The sequence below is a fragment of the Spea bombifrons genome, chromosome 3 (assembly GCF_027358695.1).
Source record: "Spea bombifrons isolate aSpeBom1 chromosome 3, aSpeBom1.2.pri, whole genome shotgun sequence".
NCBI lineage: Eukaryota > Metazoa > Chordata > Amphibia > Anura > Pelobatidae > Spea > Spea bombifrons.
This window is the reverse complement of record NC_071089.1, coordinates 79176918-79202421: the sequence shown is the minus strand read 5'-3', so window position 1 is coordinate 79202421 and position 25504 is coordinate 79176918. Positions and strand designations below refer to the sequence as shown.

Sequence of the window (25504 nt, the reverse complement as noted above, 5' to 3'; positions counted from 1 at the left end):
CTGTGTATTGCCCATCTCAGTGTAATTTTATGAAGGTATTGCTATGCTTCTCTGTTGTCCTTTTCTGTCCTGCTAGAAGTTTTCACTTAGCATAGAAATGATTTGCCCTCATGCATTAAATGGCAAGCAAAAAAAGGAATTCAAGACATAGCAGGAAAAGGATTACTTTTCTCAGTGCTGTCAGCAGGTAGACACATACATTTAAAGTGTCCCTTTGCATATTATATTCATATACTGTAGCAGAATTTCCTTTTCACCATACATGAAACATTTACTAATAACATTTCATCTTCATGTCACATACAGCTCCTCTAGCTTATTGCATACAGTTCTGGGAAAGATGAAAGGAAAGTTCTATTTATTAAAGATACATTGGCTGTGGATTGTAACCAACTACAATAAATCTTAATGATGTAACTCCTAGAGGTACCTTCTTGGGCAATATATTGCAACATTTTAGGTGCCCCTGGAAGATGAAGGTGACTTTCTGACAAACAATAAGGCTATCTTAAAATTGTATACATTTATTCACTAAAACTGTAGGTGTAAGTTGCATTGTATGATTTTTAATGTTGTTGGTTGAAGTTAACTTCAGGTGAGTTGGAAGTGGAGTTTAATATGATTTACAGCTTGATAGCCTTTGACTTCAACTCCTTGATCCCTCCTACCATTTCAATATAATACAAGCATATAAAAACTAGAAATTAATCTTTTTCTTTAATTCGTATTTATTGATTTTCCATATCAACGCAACATATTTTACAATATACCATACAAACACCAAAACAAGACCATAATCATAAACATATAACAAAACGAAAAAATATAATAATAATATAATTATTATAATAATAATAATAAAAAAAAAAAAACTTAAGATTTGAAGCCGGGTATAGGGCAAACCTCCAACTCAAGTGTTTCATAATACTTGTAACTTTTTAATCCAGTCCGTACATATATCTTATTTTCTTTTGTGAGATATACTTATCCAACTCATATCTTTCTCCATTTTCAGCTGAAACATTAATTGTTTTTCCATCTTGCTTATAGGTTTAATTTCTTTCCATGACCGTGCAATTAATATTTTTGTAGCCGCAAACGCGTGTGTTATTATTTTTCTTTCCAGAGATAAAGTTACAGGGAGAATTTGTAGCAAAGCGATCTAAAAACTAGAAATTAATCTTATGGGGGAGACCCACTAGAAATCCTTCCCCCTTGGTTAATAGGAGGTTTAGGGGCCCTCAATTCATTTATTTATTTCCAGAATATATAGTTCAAGGGAAATTGAAACTGAAACCAGCAATAAGTAAATCTTTTTTTTTTTCTTTTCTTTTTTTTTTTTTTAAGGAATCTGGAAATGCTGTCTACATGTTTCAGACCAGAGAGTTGGCTCAGGGGTAGCTCTTCGTTTTTACCCCCCCTCAAGGGAGGCCTCAACGTATCACTCAAAGCTCCCCATACCCGACCACCATGCACCAACCAGATATGCTGTCACGTTGGCCTCTTGGGTGAAAAGGAAGGAAGGTAGAATAGTAAGGATACCCAGGGAAAGCTGGATGCCATTCCATCTGTCCAATTACTCTCCCTCTGGGGATGATCTGTTTTGCTGTAAACACAGACATGCATACACAAAATACAATAAAACTGCATCTACGGTATATTAATTATTTGTTGGCATTGTATGGAACTTGCATTCAGAATTGAATTCCTCTTTTCCGATCTAGTTGAGCAAGTACCACTGTTATGACCTAAAGGATATAAGGAAAAAAATCTTTTGATGAATGGGCAAATGCCTCAGGGATATTCCCAAAGATGTATTGCTTTAATAATGGTGCCAGTAGCACCAATGCCCTCTGTCTATGTGCATTTAAACTGTTTTTGTTTTAATGGTGACTTGCTCAGTTCTGTCATATTTCCCCTCTGAAAAATATGATCAAGTCATTTATGTCTCAATCTGATATTCTATTTATATACCAGAATACCAGAGGTGTGTGCATCAGGTTCTGTCTAAAATGTATGATTTAATATCAGACTTTGAAGCAATGCCAGAGGTGGCTGTGGAAGGTGATTTTTTTTGTAGAAGCATCAGTACAAGCAGATGTTCTTTGTAGGAATAATGGCTTGCTTAGTTCTCAAGCAACGGTAGGAATTTACTTGCAAGGCAGCTTCTTGAATTCTAACTTCACCAGTTTAGATATTCAAAGATTTTTCTGAAAAACGTGTGTAGTGTTGAGAGCCAAGGGACACTTGTGCATTATAAGGTTAATCTGTTGCTTATCTTACTCCCATTTAATTATCCAACAAGGATTTATATTCATCTTGTTTCATTCTATGTTTACAGTAAGAGTATTGTATTTTAAAATGACGCTTTATGACGATCTAAGATGATTTCCTATAAAAAATGCTATTTGGAGTCATAGCTAGTAGACTTTGGATTCAAACTAATTGCAAATACTGAATCTTGGTAATTTCTGCAACCCATAGAAAGTCCCAAAAACAGGCCAGACCCCCACAAATCGGACAAAAATGAAGCAAAAAATCTCAGAATTTTTATGGGTCCACATTCACTCTCTCATTCTTGTTCACTCTCTCTCTCTCTCTCTCTCTCTCTCTCTCTCACGCTCTCTAAAGGTTTACCCTACCTATTCTATCTTCAATCCTTAATCTGCTATATTCTGTCTCTGTCTGCTTCTCTATGGACATAACCCGGTGGCAACTTCCACCAAAATGGTGGCACTTTGGTGACATCCTCCCTGATCCTCCAATCAGGGAAGCGGATGTCATCACAAGCGCTGCCATATTGCCCTAAGTTCACATGCCCCTGAATTTTTGGCAGGAATGGGCAGGAAACAAAATAGGCCAAAAGCAAACCAAATAATTTGTCAGAATTGTTTTTGGCCTATTTGCACATGTTAATAGCTAGATAGACAGACACATACACTTTGTATGTATTTGTATATCTATATATATATCTATATATATATATAAAATTATATTTTCTTCTTTACAATGCCATGGCATATCTGTGCCTTACAATGTGTAGACAAAATGACAATGTGTGAAAGCTATAACACTTATCAAGCAGTACATCACAGCTTTCTGGCACTATCTGAGTCATTTGAGTCCTTTGCTCTGGTCACAGCAATAATAAGGAATGTTCATGTGTTGTAAGCACACAACTCAATTTTTCCCTTGAGAAATTCCATTATAACCTAGCCCTTATGAGACAGGAAATTGAAAAGTCAGTTACTTGTGGAAAACTATCACATGATTCTCTCAAGATAGTAGATGTACATTTATCATGTTGCAATTTTTCCACACTTTACTTTTTCTAAATAATAATAACCAATGGATTTCTTGTTTGCTCCGGTTGCATAAAGGTTCTGCTATAATTCCTAAATTAAGAAATTAAATCTGTCAACAGATAAACCAACACCAAAATTATCCTATATAACCAACACCGCAGTCTTTAGCAAGAAAAAAGATCGCTGAGGACAGTAATGTTAGTCCAGAAGTATAAATGCAAAAAAGTAGTACTGCAGTATATAATACCTTTTTTGTCGGACTTTCCTTTAAATGGGAGTCCAATAATTTATGATGCAAAACCTTTTTTTGTTTGTTGGAAGAAAATCTTAAATGGACTCGTAAAAAGAAAAAAATGACTTATACGGATAAGCTGGGATATTTTTGAGGAACCAAGCTGATGATTTACAAAAATGAAATTTCTACAGTGTATATGTGTATATATATATATATATATATATATATATATATATATATATATATACCAGTGTCCGCCTGCCCAGACTCAGTGCCCCATTGCTGCCGCTGCATCTCTTTGACTTTCCTTATTCCGGGGGAACCGTTTTTTTAATTTCTATAATATTGTAGAAATTGAGTCCTGCTCCACTGGGCTGCATGTGCCTATTATCTGCAAATGTCTGCCTGCGCAGGCCCATTGCTCTACTACTATTGCTGTTGGAAGGTTTTTATCGTCCTAACTCTGGGGGGAACCTTTTTTCTATAATGAAAGTTGAGTCCAGAAGGTGTCATGGACCTCCCCCTTTTGGGAATGCCCTAGAATTTGGGAAAGCCCCGAAGTTGAAAATAAACAGCATAATTGCTGTTAACTGAATTTTAGCTTATTTCATTGTTGTCATGTGCTTTTGATAAACAACACCAAAGTCTAATGCACAAATTAAACAAGCACTTACCCTCCTTCTAATTCTCCTTTATTCTCTTAACTCTACTATACATTATGAAGGTCTTAGCCCAGTGACCTTATGTTGCAGGAAGAACTTGTCTGCCTAAGTATAATGTATAATTTATTCAGCAAGATATTTCTTCAAAATCTCTTTACATGTTAAATTATATATTTTATGGGCCCAGCTCAGAACTTCCTGGAGAAACCTGCAAATATGAGTCCTTCATAATGAATAGATCCTTTAGTGAATAAAACCATGCCATGGACATGATCTTAATGAATCACTAAATCCCGCCACAAAGCCAGTTCACATGGCTAGTCTTATTGCCAGGCTATTCAGGCAGTAGCCTATAGTATTTGGCCTTTGGGGAGAAGTGTCATTTGTCACCCCAGAAAATGTCACCAATGTGTGTAAATAGTTCTGCCATCAAACAGGGGTACAAATGAACCCCATGGAACAGAAAGATGACATCACAATAATTATGCCTACATTGGCTTTCTGGCTACAAAAAACAAAACATGATGTATGGTGGGCAGCAGAGAGGCTTCGTGTCTGGGGTGTTATCTGGCCATGGACCAGCCCTGCCAGTTCACCAGAAAAATCTGCCAAGGATCATCTTTCTTAAAGTAAATATAAAATTACAATTATATAAAAATTATTTTTGTCAGTCCAATATGCAATATTCTAAACTACATCTTAGTTATTTGTTAATCATTTTCTGTTATTGCCAATGTACTAAATGTATTACAAGTCCCAAAATAGTTTTAACCCCTTAATGACAATTGCCGGTCCTGGCACGGCACGGAAAAGCATGTGCTTTACGACAATTGACGTGCCAGGACCGGCACGTCTTTAAACGGGTGCAGAAAGCGATCTACTATCGCTTTCTGCACCCAAAAAGCGTTGCTGAATGCCTCGACCTCGAGGCATTCAGCAACGCCGCGATCGGCACGAAGGGGCCATCTCTGGCCCCTCCACGGGGCGTCAACATCCGCCATACTTTGTATGGCGGCGGACACCCGTTTTAAAAGCGTTTAGGAGGCGATCGACGATCGCCTTCTAAACTTAAATGGTGTCGCTGGAATGCCTCGATCAGGAGGCATCCAGCGACACCAAACACTAACCTTTTGATGGGCTGTGACCGCTCCGGAGAGCGGTCACAGCCGCAGCTGCCGGCAATGTTCGCCATCAAGGAAGATGGCCGCCGTCCTGTAACAGGAACCACAAATTTTAAAAGTTCGCTAGATGGTCCAGACCATCTAGAGAACTTTGGCTCCACTTGCAGGTTGAATACAGGTACTGCATTCACCATGCAAGTCAATGGAGCCCAGCTTTCTAATCACAGTGTGATTAGTAAAAATAAATTAAAAAATAAAATAAAATTAATAATAATTAGAAAAAAATAGTAAAAAAACAGTAAAATGTAAAAATCATTTCCCACTGATGTCACTATCAGGGGAACCTCCAAGTTGAAAAAAAATGTTAATTTTTTTTTAAAAAAAAATAATAAAAAAAAATATATATATATATAAAAAATATATTTTTGTGAGCAAGTCCTAAAATTAGCATATTAGCTTAAAACAATTCTCGCATGGAAAGAGTTAAAATACTGGCATATTAAATGCCCGTGGGGTGTCTACTTTTAAAAAATGTATGATTTGATGGGGTAAATTGAATGGGCCAGGTTCAACAACGTCCCAATTAACACCGGGGGAAGGATGGCCACACATCTAATTTCCAATTAGAAAAATGCACACGTACCAAATGTGGCCTTTTAGTTCCCCCAAAAAATGACACACCCATGCATGTGGGGTATCACTGCACTCAGGAGATGTTGCTGAACACATTATGGGGTGTCGTGTGACAGCGGCATATACCAGGAGCTGTAAATTCATACATAAAGTAGGTGTGTGTGGGAAAAATACACACACAAAAATATTACTGCAAACTTTGAAAAAATGCTGGTGGTAAAATGTGTGCATGCAAAGAGTTAAAATACCAGCATTTAAAATACCCTGTGGTGTCTAGTTTTGAAAAATATATGGTTTTGTTGGGCACACTGAAATGGCCTGGCTCAAAGATGTACCAAATAGGGCATGGGCAGTGGATCCCCAAATGCCAAAGTTCAACATTGAAAAAAGCGCATGCCCCAAATGTGGCCCTTTTGCCCCAAAACAGCCAGGCAAAATCATTCATGTGAGGTATCGCTGTACTCAGGAGATGTTGCTGAACACATATTGGGGTGTTTTGTGATAGTGACATATACGAGAACATTTTAATTCATACCTGAATTAAAATGTGTGTGGAAAACCAAATGCAAACAAATGACTACCACAAGGTTTGACAAAGACTGGTGGTAGATATGGTGCATGGAAAGAGTTAAAATACTAGCATTTGAAATACCCTGGGGTGTCTAGTTTTCAAAAATATATGGGTTTATTGGGCACACTGAAATGGCCCGGCTCAAAGATGTACCAAATAGGGCATGGGCAGTGGATCCCCAAATGCCAAAGTTCAACATTGAAAAATGCGCATGCCCCAAATGTGGCCCTTTTGCCCTCAAACAGCCAGGCAAAATCATTCATGTGGGGTATCGCTGCGCTCAGGAGATGTTGCTGAACACATATTGGGGTGTTTTGTGATAGTGACATAAACGAGAACATTTTAATTCATACCTGAAGTAAAATGTGTATGACAAAACAAATGCAAAAAAATGACTACCATAAAGTTTGACAAAGACTGGTGGTAGATATGGTGCATGGAAAGAGTTAAAATACTAACATTTGGAATACCCTGGGCTGTCTAGTTTTCAAAAATATATGACTTGATGGGGTAAATTGCATTGGCCGGGTTCAAAGATACCCGAAATGGCACAAGGGGGGAAGAATTACCAGATTTGGAAAAAATGGCTTTGAAATAGCAAAACGCTACCTGTACTTATTGCCCCATAATGGGTAGAAAAAAGCAAAAAAACATAAAAACATTGGGTATTTCTAAACTCAGGACAAATAGTAGAATCTATTTAGCAGGTTTTTTCATTACCTTTTATAGATGAGTAAAAGATTTTTCAACTAAAAGTTAAAAACAGTCATTTTTTTCTAAATTTTTCACCATATTTTATAATTTTTTTAATAGTAAATAATATGATACAATCAAAACAATGTCATCTAAAGAAAGCCCTTCTTGTCCTGAAAAAAACAATATCTAATGTGTGTGGGTTCAGTAAACGGGAAAGAAGAAAATTACAGCTAAACACGAGCAGCGCAGAAATGTTAAAAAGGCCATTGTCACAAAGGGTACAAAAAGTAAAATCAGCCTTTGTCTCGAAGGGGTTAAACACATTTTTTGTTTTGTATTGGGCTCATTTGTTTTAGGACAAGATTTATTCAGAAACAAAGTTGTTACCCAAAAAAACATCTCCCTTTCTCTTTCTGTGTCCTCAAGTCCTGTCTTTGCCCCCTGCACTCTCCCCCTGCCTTGTATCTTCTTATATGAGCGCCCCCAAGTGGATTTCCTTTTGTATCTGCCCCCACCTGCTCATTTACCTTCTCCAACTGTTTTCTGCTCTCCTCTGATCTCTCTCTGGGCAGATGCAGAGTCCATGCTAACAGAGATCGGGGAGCAGGAGGAGGGAGGAAGGGGTCAGTATGTGAGTGAGTGTCTTGCTTCAGAGGAAAAAGATGACTAGATTAAGGAGATGGGCATGTAGTTTACACATCCAGTGCTTGCAATAGAAGTTGCCCTAAACTATAGTATAATTCTTGCTTGTCTCTAGAGGTAAATTAATGCACAGCGTTCCATATTAATTAAGCTCCCACAAAGATTTTTAAACTGGAATAACATTTTAATTAATATAAGAAATACTTACTTTAATGAGAGATTGGTCGATATGTGGAACAGTCTCTCAGCAAGAGAAGTTGAGGTCCACATAACCCTTGAGATTTGTACTTTTATGTAATGTCATAAAGTCTTAGTTAATATAAGCAAGATTTACTTTACTGAAGGGGTCGTGAGTATGTGGAACAATCTCCCAGCAGAATTAACTTGGGGTCCACAGGTCCCCTGTGATTTTTATTTTTCTGTTCCTCATTTTAGTTCTCCTCTGTTATAAGTTGATGTTTCAGTTGAGAATTTACATTATATTATTAAAAGTTTAGTTTAAGAGTAATCTGAGGTAGGGTTCTTTCAGTATAGATATCTCTGGCATTGCAATGGTTAACTATAGTCTATATTTGGTAATTCTTAATAAGCAGCACATGTAAGATTTATTTGACTTTATTTAAATGTTAATAATAGAAAAAGTAACATCTTGTAATTACTGGTCCCTCCTCATTGTGGGAGATCGGTAGCAACGCACAAAATAGGCAATTTTTGTTTAAAAAAAAACCAAAAAACCACGAGTTTGTACTAATTCGAATGCACCTCTACTATATACTGCATTTCAGCTCCGTCTGTACAGATTAATTTAAAAAAATGTAATAGTGATAATTGATACAGAGGAAATGCGTAAATGCGTAAATGTACTGAAGTTTAGCTGCAGTAAATTACAAGGTAGATATAGATTATTGTAATAAAATATACATAGATAATGTCGAGACTGCTTTTTATGGCTGTGATAACTATGAAGTGTTCGTTTAAGTAAATTGTATAAAACACTATACAATACAGGTCATATCCCTTATGCCCCAGTAAATTTATTTCAGATAAAGATTTCACTTTAGTAAGTCACTTCACTAATTAAGGTGATACATGGGTCATGCACTATTTTGAAACTAAGTATCTATTGATTTTTCCTTCACCTTCTCCATTCTTAACAGAGGTATTCATTTGTATGCAGTCAAAATAAGACCAAAGTGATGTCTAAGGAACAACAAAAAGTAGGTGAATGAAGCTGTTTTAACAATTGCATGATTTGGTATTTGCTTTTCCACCTTCATTGGCAGTAGGCAGATTTTTTAATTCCAGTATGTCATTAAAAAAAATCACTTATTATTTGAATAGCTTTGAAATTAGAACTAGCCCAACAAGAACTAAATCAGTAACCACGTGGTCATTATTTGTATCAAGAGGAATACAATGATTTTATCTTCCATGTCATTTTATTTAAAAACACCTGTTAATAAACTACACAGATCTTAATGAACAACTGAACAAATCGTCTGACTCTGAAACACAGCGGCCCTGTACAATGTATTAAGTTGACAAAAGCATTTAAAATTGTAAAAATGCATCAGAACCAACAAAGAAAAAAAAAGATGAAACATACCAGTTTTTAGTGACTGCTGCTGTTGTGAGAATTTGGACACTCTATCATAGCCAGCTATCATAGCCACTTTAATGCACGTGACAGCTTAGAAGTCCATTTATTCTTAGGTGATATCTGTCCTTTAAACGCATTTGGGCAATTATGCAGAATCATCCTTTACTGTATGCATTTGTCCCTTTGTCCATTCCCCCAGTTATTTCCCATGCCGGAAAATGTGTTCCGCTTCACACATCACATGTCACGTGATATACTTATTACCAGTCATTTACATCACTGCCCTATGCTCATGAATGGAAAGCCTCCCCATTGATTTTAATAGGATCTCTTCTCTACTGATTGGCTGCTTAAAGGTCCTAGGTTAGACCATCATGATCATAATTACCCACAGCTCACTTGTAAAACCATTGGTTATACATGTTCAATAAAGAAGATTGTCGACAAAAAGAAACAATACTCAACATGGTTCTATTGTCATGTTATGTGTGCCAAAGTATAAGCAACACATAGAAATGTTAATAATCAGTACAGATATCAAATGAAAACTCAAAAAGTTTGTAGTGGCATATTCATCACGTCTTACATTTAATATGCAGTTACAGTAGAAGTGAAAATACCGTAAATGCTTATGATTATTTTAAAGCACTAAAGAAAATTTGGGTTGGCTTTATATTCAGTAATTATCTCTAGAATCTATGGTTCAACAAATTGTTAGTATTACGCAGTGTTAAGCCAGGACTGTTTAATATTTGATGAATGAAATGAAAGCATGTGACCACCTACCCACACACCTTGGAAGAGGTGTACTCCAAACTTTCCGACCACCGCCCAAGCAGGTAAGCTTATTTGCGCCTTCCAGACGATATCCAGGGAAACAAGTAAAAGTTAAAGAGTCCCCAACTCTGAAATGAAATCCAATTCTTCTACTGTAAGCTGGGACACCTGGATCTTCACATGGCTCCAAGTCATACTCTGCACAAATGATACAAAATATAGACAGCCTGATATATATATATCTGGTCAAAGAAAAAAAAATAATGTCTGAATGAAAAAGTAAAACTCAGTAGCACCTGCACAAGGTGGAAATTGTTTTTTTTTTTTTTAAATATACTGCTGCTGAGGCTCATTCCAGGTAATTTTCAGCCATCATATGCATTGTTTCACCTTTAAATTAACTTTTTTGTCCCATGTAAATGTGCATAGGTGTTCATCAGAACTCATCTCTGTTTGAACTGTTTCCTCCTTGACTTGCAGATTATGCATTTTAATGTATTTCCTGCTTATCATAATGCACGTTTCGTATATAACAAGGGGACATCCTCTACGGCTGGAGGAATGAAGGTTTCTACACCAGCACAGACAGGGGTTCTTTACAGTAAGAGCGGTGAGACTATGGAACTCTCTGCCAGAGGAAGTGGTAAACTCAATAAAAGAGTTCAAAAGGAGCCTGGACGTGTTTCTTGAAAGCAATAATATCACAAGTTATGGATAGTAGATTAATAGGGACAGAACGTTGATCCAGGGATTTATTCTGATTGCCATATTTGGAGTCGGGAAGGAATTTTCCCCCTGGTATGGGGCAATCGGCATCTGCTTCATAAGGGTTTTTTGCCTTCCTCTGGATCAACACAGTAGGGACACAATATGTATATAGGTTGAACTTGATGGACTTTGGTCTTTTTTCAACTTTATGAACTATGTTACTATGTTACTATGTATACTCCCCACCAGCCAGCTCCAGTACTGGATGGCATGACATTTTCAGGTGGTCTTACAAGACAGGTAGAGAGTGCATATGAAGGCACTTTAATGTGCTGTAATGGGGTTGTTCATTAGACTAAAATTGGTATACAGTATCACTCATATTTATATAATTAACTTTCAATTGAAATAGCTAGAGATTGAATGCAGTTCAATGTAGACGAGTAAAGGAACAGAACCACTCTCATTCATTCATGCATTGCAGGGCTACTTGGCCCCTTGAAAATGTAGACCTGGTTTTGGGCAAACTCCCTTCAAACCCTATAGTTAAGCATTATGTCTCTGGCAATAGAATAAGGAATGTTAGTAATTCTGTACAACTTTTTGACAAGGAATAAAAAATTGAGCACCTATTTTCTCTTTAATATGCATGTGGCATGCCAAGGCATTATGTGCATCCAAGTATCTGGTTAGCAAGTCTTATTGTGCATGCTTGGTTGATAAGTTGAGGTTTTAACAATAAACACTGATTTACTATACCTTGTGTACGACGTGTGTGGTCTGTTTCATAAAATTCCACACACCCTGTCTGAGATTTAATGATCTACTTTCATTACTTCATCTTCTTTACTTATTCACAAAAACGTTGTCAATGACAAATAACGTTCTTCAAATGTTATTATTTTTTTTTTTTTACCTGAAAACGTAATGTTAAAGCCTTCATATGAGATGGAAAAGTCAGATATAAAGCGAAGCTGAGCTGTAAAATTCCCAAAAAGCCCAGCTTTTATAGTCTGTGGTAAGACTGACCCGGTCAATCTGGCAACTGGATGAGTAAAGCTGCCGTCTTCTGTTATTAACAAATAGTCGTGGGAACTTTCAAGGTGGAAAGTGTGAAACATTAGCTGTACACCTACAGGAAATAAGGAATAACACTGACATGTATAAAACGCTAAAGGAAATATAACAGTCTCAAGAATGGTAATACAAACTTGTAATGTATGTGATAATTATACCAGCTGTAAATACAACATTTGTAAAATGGAATTTCCAGATAATGTAGAAAAATACAATAAATACAGCCAACATTTTTTTGTTAATTGTATCTTTGTAACAATGCTAGTAATAATTGTATTATTTCTAATTATTCATATTAATTAATTATAAAAAAATAATAGTTCCCTGATATAATTATAAATTGGTCTGATTCTAGTAAAATTATGATAAATAAAATAATATGATTACGCAATATTATGTTAGAATGCTGGTTATAAACTCTCCAGGATTTTGGTGCTGACCCAGCTATGTCATACAGCCAATATTATTCTGATATATACAACCAGCAGTCTGTACTAAGAATATTGCAGGATGCAAAAACACTCTCTAGCCTTTTTTTAAAAGGTTATGTCATTTTGTGTAACCGAATATGACGGTGAATTCAGTTATACAAACTGTATGTGCGGAATTGGGAATTCAGATTCACTAACATTCGTTTGCATACTGAAAATAAAACAGCATACATAATTCTTACCTTTCCCATGAGGGACTTCGATTGTCCAAGTACAATTCAAAGAGTTAGGATAAAAATCGGGGAAACCGGGTGAAAGTATAGTTCCTGTTCTTCCATGAATATATCCACCACACAATGCTAAAATAAAGTAGATTTATGAAAGAGATTGAACTGCGCCCATCTATTTACATGCCATACGCAAGCAAAATATGATAAACACTGATCCGAACGAACTTTAAACTGACTCAGCAGCACAATAAAGAATATGTCTCATTTACACAATTGGATATGCCTCATTTGCACAACTTTGACTACATCATTTATGGGGAAAAATTATATATATATACTATATTGACCAGTATCTGGTCAAAGAAAAAAAATTATGTCTGAATGAAAAAGTAAAACTCATTAGCACCTGCACAAGGTGGAAATTGGTTTTTTAAATATACTGTTGCTGAGGCTCATTCCAGGTAATTTTCAGCCATCATATGCATTGTTTCACCTTTAAATGAACTTTTTTGTCCCATGTAAATGTGCATAGGTGTTCATCAGAACGCATCTCTGTTTGCACTGTTCCTCCTTGACTTGCAGATTATGCATTTTAATGTATTTTCTGCTTATCATAATGCACGTTTCGTATACTCCCCACCAGCCAGCTCCAGTACTGGATGGCATGACATTTTCAGGTGGTCTTACAAGACAGGTAGAGAGTGCATATGAAGGCACTTTAATGTGCTGTAATGGGGCTGTTCATTAGACTAAAATTGGTATACAGTATCACTCATATTTATATAATTAACTTTCAATTGAAATAGATAGAGATTGAATGCAGTTCAATATAGACGAGTAAAGGAACAGAACCACTGCTCATTCATTCATGCATTGCAGGGCTACTTGGCCCCTTGAAAATGTAGACCTGGTTTTGGGCAAACTCCCTTCAAACCGTATAGTTAAGCATGATGTCTCTGGCAACAGAATAAGGAATGTTAGTATTTCTGTACAACGTTTTGACAAGAAATAAAAAATTGAGCACCTATTTTCTCTTTAATATGCACGTGGCATGCCAAGGCATTATGTCCATCCAAGTATCTGGTTAGCAGGTCTTATTGTGCATGCTTGGCTATACTATATATGTATATATACTGTGATTCTGATTTAGAAATGTCTCTTTACAAGAAGGTCTATAATGCAACCTGCTATAGTGAAATCCAATACATTGCCATATTGGATCAGGTGATGGATCAGTGTTTGAGTTTACTGTAAACTAGTTACACGCTTTATATCTAGGGAAAGTGAGAAGTCTGGAAACCACAGGGGATAAAAATTAGCCGCGTCCACAGCCACATGATTTAATTATATATGCATTTTTGCCATGTGGCTGATAGACTGGTGGATCAGCATTGCATATTTTTTCCCAATATCTCATGCCAGATTTGCTACAGGAATTTTCTTACTTACAGAAGGGACCTACTAGAACAGAAGTGTTTTTTTTAAGCAACAAATAGGAAAAACAAAATGTATAAATGAGCCATTAAACACTTTGCAGTAAAGGTGTGGACTAGTTGAAACAAAGGCTATACTACCTTGCTGAAATATTCATTTAAATATTTATTCTTTATTTATGAAGCATGTATATAAACATTCACTTCACAAGAAAAAATACCAAGTGGTCCCTTGGACAAAAAGGTTTTTGTTCATCTATAACTTTTTCCATTTTTTACTAACATATTCCATATAGTAATTCTATTCCATGCAATAGGGAGTTATTCTCTTTTATGCTGTACAGTTAAAATATCGACAACATTGAATGCCTGCAGAGAGTAGTCACATATCAAGCACAAAATATTACATTGGGATGCTGAAATCGTTTCTTAGTGATAACTGCTAAGAAAGTTTCATTTACTAGAAAACATTAATGTCTAATTAGTTTACCTTGTCTACAGCAGAGAACATATTTATGAAAAACTGATCGAATAGATATTCTATTATAACAATACCTGGGCAATTTCTGGAGCTTATGAGGGCAGCCGCCTGTCTATACTCCTATCAACTGTAGTCCCTAATCCAACCCATCTCTTGTGTTTTCTATAAAGACCTTATATTGAATTTAGTTATGAATGTGATCATAATATACTTTTTCCCCCCACTTTTATTTTTTAAAGTAGGGGTGCGACCTATAATCGGGGTTCAGCGCAGGGATTTCATGTTCATTAGATAAAATACTGTTATTTCTCTAAAAATATTTTTTTCTTCAGAATGGCACCACATTTTAAGGGTGCGGCCTATAATTGAGCCACTACGTAGTGCATTTCCCATGCATGCTTGGTCAGCATTCCAGAACTTACCATCGCAGCTTGGCAATGCATGGTTCCACTGATGGTTACTTTCACAAACCAATGGCTCCTCATCACTCAGTATGTATCCAGGATCACAAGTAAATGTTACAGAAGATCCAATACCAAAATTTTTACCATGTCGGTAGCCATTTACTGGAATTCCAGGGTCAAGGCAAGAATCAATTTCCAGAGTAACACCTGCAAACAGACAGGTTGACGATTGACTATTGTAACAATGGCACCACAGTGATGATTTTATGATGAGGATTTTACCATCACAACATGTCATATTAAAATAATGTTGCTTCTATTTGAGGGAAAGCTATAATAACCTGATGAAATATTGTGTGAATTATTAAACAAAGAGCAAATAATAAAAAAAAATACATGACAATGAAGGTCATTGCAATTTTTTTCCTATTTGCTGTTTTTAATTATTTAGGAAATTAAAAATCATACCAGAACAAAGGTTAATTGAAAACTCTTCCAGGGGCGTAACTTTATTTGATTGCATGATTAATTAAATATTTGTTCAATTCTTCTCTGTTTCCTTTTTTATTCATTTATGACATTGTTTTACTCCCTACTCAAACATAAGTCTCATGTTATCATGAAGAAATATTATAATTTCCCATACCTTCAGATACTGAATATTATATAATTTTATTTTTTGATCTATCTCCAAGGTGTCAGACATTTCCAGTTTTAATCATATTTCAGTTTATATTACAATTTTATAATTTTTTTTCTAATTTTGTATAGTTTTATTAAATGAAAAGAGAGATAGAGAGATAAATGTTATATATATATATATATATATATATATATATATATATATATATATATACATATTAAACTATATCACAGAAACACTTACTTTCATAGCGAATTAGGAAGCCCACATTAGAACGACTGTTGTCAGTCGTGAACAATAGATACATGTAATTTCCTGTGCTAATTAAGAATTGGGGAGCTTGTGTTCCATGATATTCTCCAATTAATGGTGAGGAATTCGCTGAACCATCTCGTACTTCCAAAATATCATAATTTACTTCAGTCTGAAACCTGAGATAAACAAAAGAGTTAAGAGAAGGTTAATGGTGTGAAAATCAATATTAAACAATTAGTAATTTTTTTTCTTTAAAAAAAATAAAAAAATGAAATCATATAAATGTGATCTAATTTCATGGATACTTAAACATTTCTGCAAATATTTTTAATAAATGGCATAGTGTTTGACATAGCATTAACGATTCAGATTATGCTCTCCAACTCACATGTAAAAAGATAATTTTTACATTCATTGTTTGAACTAACTTGTTAACGAAGAACTAGTGGCCGATTGCGGCAAAATTCCATTTAAACGAGTGTTTAATGCACATGTTCATACGGTTTTTATTTAGTTAACTTTTAAACATTTATATGTGTTGCATTTTCTCATGACAAGCCAACTTCCATATATCTGTATATATTTTTAGCTAAAACTTAGATACCAAAATTGAAACCCTTTAACATAAACAAAACCGACATTTCAATATCTTTATCACTCCAACGTATTTGTGAATGTTCTATTATTTTATACAGAAAACAAGGCTAATGCCACTCCAATGGAAATGTATTTTACCAGTTCTTTTTTGTTAGGATTTATTTGATTAACCTCAATAACAAAATGTAGCCTGTGGGTCCATTAGTTTTATTATAATAAAGGAAGTTAGCCAGCTATCCCATACATTACTGATAGACAGGGGTATATTTAGGCTGGGGCCACTCTGTCACTCCGTCACCACTCTCTTTACTGTGTGTGGAATAAGATGTCTCTTTGGAACGATAGACACAGATACAACATGTTATGGAGGTTGCAACAGCTAGATACAGAGCTTGACAGTGTATCTGGGCTGGCTACAAGCGCGACCTCAAATTTGCTGCAGAAGTGTTTTCCTAGTTGGCCTAAGATTTAGCCAGAACTATGCCACTTCTGAATGTCCACACACCTCTTTCTGTCTTAACTATACTAGTGCAAGTTCTGTCTCTGTATTTTTGATATTGAATTTGCTGTATTTTTATACAAAATAGTGATATGATATCATTAAACATCTGTACTTAGATATAATTCTTACAAGCTAAAATGTATTTACTGCTCCTTGAATCTTTAGATCATACATTTATGACAGATGATGACAGCATGAAATCATTCTCCAGTGTCTATATTTTTGAATGAACACTTTCCTCTTGATACATTGTAACACTGTTCCATGAATGTTATCCAATTTGTCCATAGAGATGTTAGCCTTCTGAACTATACATTTTAGCATTGTATATTTTTTAGCATTGTATATTTTTGGCTGATGCTTTATTTGAGACATATTTAAATATGTTTTGAAACATTGTTAAATTATGTATGATTTATATTGTCATTGTTTAATATTTATTTACCTCCCAAAAGTAATTTTTACTGAATGTCCAGGTCTAGCTTCGATCACCCATTCACAGTTCAAAGAATCCTTATAATATCCAGGCCAACCTGGAGGCAGGATAACACCGCTTGATGCAGTTAAATGACCTCCACATGGTGCTGAAAAGTAAAAAAGAAAAAACATTTCAAGTTCAATTAACTGGTTGATATGTTTAAATAACTTTTTTGTGCTATTGGGTATTTGAAAATAAATAGATTCACAATTATATTTGTGTAGTTTGCAAAATAAAGTTCACCTGTTTATCTGGCTGCGATCAGTTTGATCTCATCCTAGTTTAAGTCATATAATATGACCTAAACTAATAAACATTTTTGTACTTTAATATGAAGTCGTGTGAGTATATATATATATATATATATATATATATATATATATATATATATATATATATAGATATATATTATGTGCATGTAACAATGAGTAAGCAAAAGGAGGAAAGCCCAGGGCGTAGGTAATTATACAGATTTTCCAATTAAAACCACAAGACGTTGTGCCTTTGCAGAAGTTAAAATAGCCCTTAGGTCCACTTTAAGAAACACCCACAAAGAACACATCAACCTAGACAGTAACCAGAAGGAGAGTTTGCAGGTAAGTTGTACCATCTGTATGCCTTTGGAAGATTTCACTGCAAGAAAGGAAGAATTGTTCCTGCATAGTGTTGTATTTTGATCCAGTTTTTTGTCTTTTTAGTTTCCCCTGGTTTTGTTTCCTATAAGTGGACCCTTTAGTTAAATGGTTATCTAGTTGTGTTTATGTTGTGTCAGATACAGTAGTGATGGCTACAGAGAAACATGCATCAGGTTTACTTTTATTTATTAGTTTATGAAGCTTCTGCAGTCCTAGTGTTGATATTTAGGCAGGGCATAGGTGAATTGATACTTTAGGAGGTGATCACTGCTAATTAGCCTTATAGTAGTGTACTCAATGATATATTGTCTATTTTAGAATTACAGGGCTTAGTGATCATGGCATGTCAGTTATATCCTATGAATCCTGTCCACTATGTGTATGATAGGGCTAGGGACTGTTCTAGATTATGTTGATGCTCTATTAAGTTTTTAGTATACAATCCTTAAAGGTTAAATTTCATGGATTAGCATTTCATCTTCAGTTAAGGTGTTCTATTTATTACCCAGTGAAATCAAATCTGTATTTATATATATATATCAGTAGGATAATCTCTTTGGAATAGGTGCTAGTTACTATCCAATTAGTTTGGTCACACCAGATATTGATTTGATTTACATTTTTCTTCTGTTATTTTTGTATTTTGTTAAATCATAAAAATAAACTATTCATGTTTATTTTTTAAAGCATTTGTACTTTTGATCATTTCACACCTGCATAAAAAGTTTGCATAGGACTATATTGATACATAGAGATATAAATATATCCTCATTGTAATCTTCCTTCTTCTTAATCAATTACATTTTGGTTGAACATATTCTTTTGGTGTTCTTTTTCTCAATAGTAATAGAAATGGGGAGATAGGAAGCTTTTCTTCTCACCAACATAAAGTAATCATTGTGAGAGGAAAACTTAAGAAACTTTGGACGCTTTATCCAGCATAAAAGGAAGAATTCGACAAGCTTCATTATAAATGATATAACTATGTATTACGACTCCACCATTTTCTATTAGAAACTCAACTGGTGTTTGTCCCCCATAATGATCCGATTAGAAAGTCAAAAGAAAAGATTAGTTAAGATTTATTGCAACAAAGATTACAAATTTTAATAAAATAAAATTGGTATTACCTTCACATCTTGGTACAGCAGAACTCCATACTACATTTCCCTCTTGTAGAATACAAGTGATAGATTCAGATCCTTGAGTTTTGATGAAACCTTCATCACAATGAAATGATACAGTGCTCCCAAGAAGGAATCTATCTCCAAAACGCCTTCCATTTGTTGGAATACCTGGATCATGGCATTCGTTTTGACCAAAGGCTGTCAAGGACAATGTTTAAGAACAAAAAAAAAATCACAAAAAGAAAGCAAACACAAAATACGTTGTTGTATCCTTACAAACTATATTTTTATAGATTTTTACTCATGGTTATAGACTTATAAATAATTACTTACTTGTGTAGGTAATGTTAAAGCCTCTTCCAGTGGTGGAGTGGTCAGACTGGAACTCTAAACGCACAATGTGACTATTGCTTGCAATCTGAGAAGGCACTTCGTTTCCAGAAAATGTACCGAGTGCTGGTAATTCAGAAATCCCTTCATCTTTTACTGCTACATAATCAAACTGAGGCTCCACATCAAAGTCATTAAAAATCAGATGGATCCGACTTCCAGGCTCAGATATTATCAACCATACACAATTCATATTGTTTCCATACTCTTCTGGATAGTTTGGTGAAAGGATAATCCCAGATGGAGTAGTAAAATTAAAGAAACAAGAAACTGTAATAGAAAAAAAAGTAAAATTGATTTGTACCATACCTTGACAGTAATCAATCAACCAATACAGTTTCTCATTGCCATTACTTTTTCCAAGTTACTAACAAGCTTAGTACATCTATATCAGAAACAATGCAATAAAGTATCAGAGCAAGTAAACAGGGTTGTATAGCTAGAGGTATTAGAAGTAGAAAGAGAGAGGTAGGTATACAACTTTACAAAATGATAGCGCTTGGGGTAACGTCCTCTCCTCCTGATTGGAGGATCAGGGAGGACAAAATCGCAGCACTGCCATTTTGGCAGATGTTGCCGGGTTATGTCCACAGAGATGCGGACGAAGAAAGAAGATACCAGATTAAGGATTGAAGATACAATAGAGAAGATAGAAGATCAAGAAGAAGCACAAGTGGTAGAGAAACATTTAGGGACAGTGAAAGACATAGTGAACGAGAATGAGTATGAGAAAGAGAGGGAATGAGAGTCAATGCCCTGAGCCATAGTACCCTAAAGGACCATGCATAAGATTCATGGCAGTGACATTTATGGACCTCAACTACATGGTTTTGTCGCATCCTTATATATTTGGTATTATTGTTTTTATTTATTGTTATTATAGTCAACTGAGTACTTTAAACATTTATTCGATGGGATTCCTTGCATATTTTTTTTTGTTTTCAGTATTTAACTAGGTAGAATGGATCATGTCAGATAAGAAATTAATTGTTTTGAAATTGTTTTGTAAACTATGTGCACTGGGCTACTAAAATGAAGTAGATATTTGTAAGGTCATGGCAAGTTACAAGTAGTTGCCACAAGCTGTGAACTACTACACTTTCATTTTAATGTCTTTTTATGGCTCCCAGCTGGACTGTAAGAGAAGGCATACCTACAACCTGCAACATGTTTGACATTTAGAGGGTAAAAATAAGCAAACAAGATGCGTATAAACTAGATGAATTGACAGATGTGTGAAATGCACAATTGAATGTCAAAAATGCAAAGTATCACACGCAGGGCATCATAATTCAATGGCACAGTATAGAATTAATAGCATCCTACAGACAGCAACAGCAGAGAAACAAAACCCTGGTGTTATGACAGATGACTAAATGAACAAAGTGTAGCATATCAAGAGGACAAGCCCTACAGGGGTTTGTGTTGAATTGGAGAAAACATTGCAAGTAGGAAGCACAGTACTCTACACACATTAAACATACCAGTTAGGTGGCCCTTAAGCGTTTCTATTAATCATTGTAAACAGGGCTCTACTCTCACCACAGCATATAGAAAAAAGAAATAGCCAAATAAATATCCCCTATAGAGTTGGGTAAAAAACGGTAGTTTTGTCCCAGGAAAAACTCTTGTTCCCATATCTGAATTTTCACATATACTGTACATCACGAACATTGTGATGTATATGTCAGATGGCCACTCCTGACCTCACAACGCATTTGACGTTTCAGGAAACATAGCCTGCAGCATGATGACTTTATGTAAAAAATTGGCTGTTTCCATCCACTTTCATACTCATATGAGTTTCCTTAAAACAGGCACAAATACCTTTATTTTGAATTATCACATTTTGGCAATCCCTGAATGGCTGAAGGTGGATCTCAGAAGCAGCATTCCCTGAGAACAATGTTAATTTGACATCCCACTAAAGCATTTTGTCAATGTGGCTTTCTCAAAGTAACATTAAAATGTCTATTGGATAATTATTTTCCCCCAGTGAAATACATTTTATAGAAAATTACAAATACACCCCTTAGACATTGAAAGGGAACATTGTTTTAATGGTACAATGGTAATGTTTTATTCTGCCGCTGCACTCTTCTGCAAGAAAGCTTAAATCAACATAAGTCACTGGAGCTGACTGAAAAATAATAAAGTACACATGCTAATTGGTGAGCAGGAGATACGACATGTTCACCTTGGCATATGAGCTGGGAGGCAGGGAAAGAGGCAAGTACACTATATGGACAAAAGTATTGGGACATCGGACCATCACCAACTTGTATGACTTCTAAATACATAGAGAATAATATGTAGTTGTCCCCCACCCTTTGCAGCTATAACAGCTTCCGCTCTTATGGGAAGGCTTTCCACAAGATCTTGGAGTATTTTTGTTGACATTTTTGCCAATTCATCCAGTAGAGCATTTGTGAGTTCAAGCATTGATGTTGGACAAGATGGCCTGGCTCGTAATCTCCATTCCAGTTCATCCCAAAAGTGTACGATGGGGTTGAGCTTAGGGCTCTGTGTGGACTATTTAAGTTCTTCCATATCAAACTCATCCAAATATGGATGGGCCTTGCTTTATGCACTGGGGCACAGTCATGTTGGAATAGAAAAAGGCCTTCACCAATCTGTTCCCACAAAGATGGAAGCATAACACTGTCCATAATGTCTTGGTATGCTAAAGCAATAAGATTTCCCGTCACTAGACCAACACCTGAAAAACAGCCCCATACCATAATCACTCCTCCACCAAACATTACAGTTGGCACAATGCAGTCAGGCAGGTAATGTTCTCCTGGCATGCACTAAACCCAGACTAGCTCATCAGACCGCCAAACAAAGAAGCACGATTTGAACACTTTCCCGCTGCTCCTGAGTCCAGTGGTGGTGTACTTGACACCACTCGATCCAACACTTGGCATTGTACTTGTACTAGCTGCTTCATTTTATACACCTGTGGCAAAACGTCTGGTTTGAACACCTGAATTCAATAATTAAGATATGTATTTCAAAACTTTTGTCCATATAGTGTATAATGGGGATTCCCTCCATGCATTTGCCATAACTTAAAGGGGGCACTCAGCTAACATATGCATAAAAAAGTATATGATGACTGGAGCGTCCCTTTAATTTTAAAATAACTTTGCAATGTTTAAATCTTGTATCCCCTGTACAAAGGACTAAGTCGATATAAACACATAAACCATTTATGTATCAGTACAATTAAAATATGCCAGCTTGTTTCTGCACAAGGTTTTGTTCCAAACATTAAATAAGCTCTCTAGAAAATTATGAAATAAATATTGGATCTGACGTTTTACATCTTCCACTGAAAGTTTAATAACATGAAAACAACACAGAAACATTTTTCAGTCTCTATAGCAACACCTCTGCTCCTGTGTCACATATTTATGAAATGTTCTCAGCATATGAATGAGACACAATTTTATATGATTAAAGAATTATTTCTCTGAATGGTTTGGGGACTCAACAGTACTAGAAATGATGTTTCTACTGCTATATTTAGTAACAAAATCGTTAAACTGAGGAACAGCACCTTTAAAATGCCATTTTAGATGACCTTTCAGTTCAATAAGCCTCAGCAATTCCAAACAGTCCATCAATTTTCAGTTTTACAATTTCAACATGAACATATAAACGCTGTCTTTTATTGTGAGTCTTTATGGATTGTGTTGTAGGTAGGGGCTGTGATATCATGTAAAACAACCATACTCGATGAAAAGAGGTGTTAAAAGTGGATAAAGGAATTCCTGCCAGAGCCTGCAAATGGTGTTAAAAAGTATCTCCTCTCCAAGACATGTTGGTACCATTATATTTGCATGTTCCCTGGTAGTAACTATCCCGAACTTTCCCAATAAATACTAGAGTTATTTTTGAATGAATGAAAGTGAAATGGTCACAGAAATCAGATAAAGATCTCTTTCAGAGTGACCCATATGCTGCTACACTCAGTATACCAATTAGGTAGAAGATGCCTAATTGGTAGGTGCAGAAATGATTCTCTTTCTCTGTGAATCTGTCTGTAATACTCTGGCCTCTTGGAGAACTTCTGTAAAATGGCTCCTCTGTTCTTCAAATCATGGGAGAGGATGTGCACGGAGGCGCTTCCCTTTAGCGGAAGTACCTGGATATTAGAGCTGATACCATGGAGAGGCAGACGAAGACAGAAGAACAAGAATAAGCAAGAGAAGAAGCCTAGCTTCAGCCAGTTATGCGTATCCACAGGAAGGCAACAGATGCACAGCACCCTGGCTCCCCATAATGGACACATTCAATGGGGTTATGTAACATGAAGTAACACTCTGCGGTAGTAGGAGAAGACAGATAGTAGTAGGGGGTAATATATATGTATGTTTTCTCACTAAAGAAAGCCTGTATCTGTACCATTGGCTTACACACTCAGACCTGCCATTTAGCACACTGATTACCCAGTGGCCTGTTGGCACCCCATTTGTATGCATTAAACCCAACTTTAAGAATTTGCATCAGATGGTTATAGTCATGCCATGTTTAACTATACTCGTCAGAGTATATTTTGATTTAGATATAGTGATATAGGAGCAATATTAATATTCTCCACACTTTCAGTTACTGCACAAACTATACTGCTAATAAGGACTTGGGTATTGACTTTGTAAGAATCAATACTAATTTTTAACATAGCATGACGAGCATGGGAAGAGAAATATGTTATTTTTTATGAATAAATAACTATCTGTCCTTTTTGAATATGAGTAGCTTAGCCTTATTCTTTTTTTTTACTTGTCGGTATTAATAGAGCACCAAATTATGCTGTTATGACATCTGAATCCCTACTAAAGTGCAAACCACATAGTAGCAGAGGGGGATATAGCTGCTCTTTTACTAAATACTAGACTTGTGTATCCGGATTCATCGGAATAAAATTCTGCAATTTGTACGAAAACAAGAGCAGTGCCCTCTACGAAGCGCCCCAGAGCAAAAAGTGCAGAATTTTCATCCAAAATTAGCAGGCCCTTTCACTCTCACTCTTTTACACTATCATTCTTGTTCACTCTCTCACATACTTTACATGTTTCCCTACCTTTTCTACTAACCACTTCTCCTTCTGCCGACCACTTCCGCATCTTCTTGTTCTGGTGGTTGGCAGAAGTTACCGGCAGAGAAGGAAGGGAAACATTTAGAGAGCATGAGTGAGAGAGTGAACAAGAATAAGAGTGTGAGAGAGTAAGTGAGAGCAAGTAAGAGTGTGAGAGAGTTAGTGAAAGTGAATAAAAGTGAATGTGGGCACCGGGCATTTTTTTTTATTTTTTTTACCGAATTTAAAATGTACCCCCAATTTCTGAACCAAATGGGCGGGAAATATAATTTGCACATGTCTACTCTATACCACACAAAGGGACCATAAGGGGTACATCAGTGGCTTTTGGGGCTCTGTCTCTCTCTATTGTTACATCATTTTTTTTCTAAATAGAAAATCCTAAACAATAAGTACTTAAATATTGTCAGGTACAACAGTTTTCCCTAGCCATTTCAAGCTCTTTCCCAAAATAAGGTATAATTCTGATAAACAGCAATTGGTGATGTGTTACGTTACATATTACAAGCACTTTACAGTAATTGACATTGGATTTACTCCAGGGTTCATTGTTAATCTGCCTGGATGCTTTAAAAGGATTTTCAAATTAGTAATAAATGTACATTTTCGTGTAAAGTTTTAAGAAACAAGTATTGAAATATGTTGTTAAAAAATAATTTGTTAAGAGAAAACTGAACCTAAGTTTGGGAGAAATGACCACAATTATAGAAATACAATCATATAGTTATATATAACATTTGAACAACAACATTAAAAGTTGAAAACTT

The 25504-nt window shown here is 35.6% G+C and overlaps 1 protein-coding gene across 1 annotated transcript in view; it reads right to left on the bottom strand.

The window, feature by feature from the left end:
• The window catches only part of CSMD1 (CUB and Sushi multiple domains 1), a 645996-nt gene that overhangs the window by 130594 nt on the left and 489898 nt on the right, over positions 1–25504 (bottom strand). Inside the window, exons 14-21 of the mRNA XM_053459630.1 lie at positions 19577–19903; positions 19247–19441; positions 17449–17587; positions 15893–16080; positions 15025–15213; positions 12701–12817; positions 11867–12082; positions 10252–10440 (exon numbers count right to left, since the gene is read on the bottom strand). Of these exons, the coding sequence (XP_053315605.1) occupies positions 10252–10440; positions 11867–12082; positions 12701–12817; positions 15025–15213; positions 15893–16080; positions 17449–17587; positions 19247–19441; positions 19577–19903 (1560 nt within the window). The remainder of the gene's footprint in view (positions 1–10251; positions 10441–11866; positions 12083–12700; positions 12818–15024; positions 15214–15892; positions 16081–17448; positions 17588–19246; positions 19442–19576; positions 19904–25504) is intronic.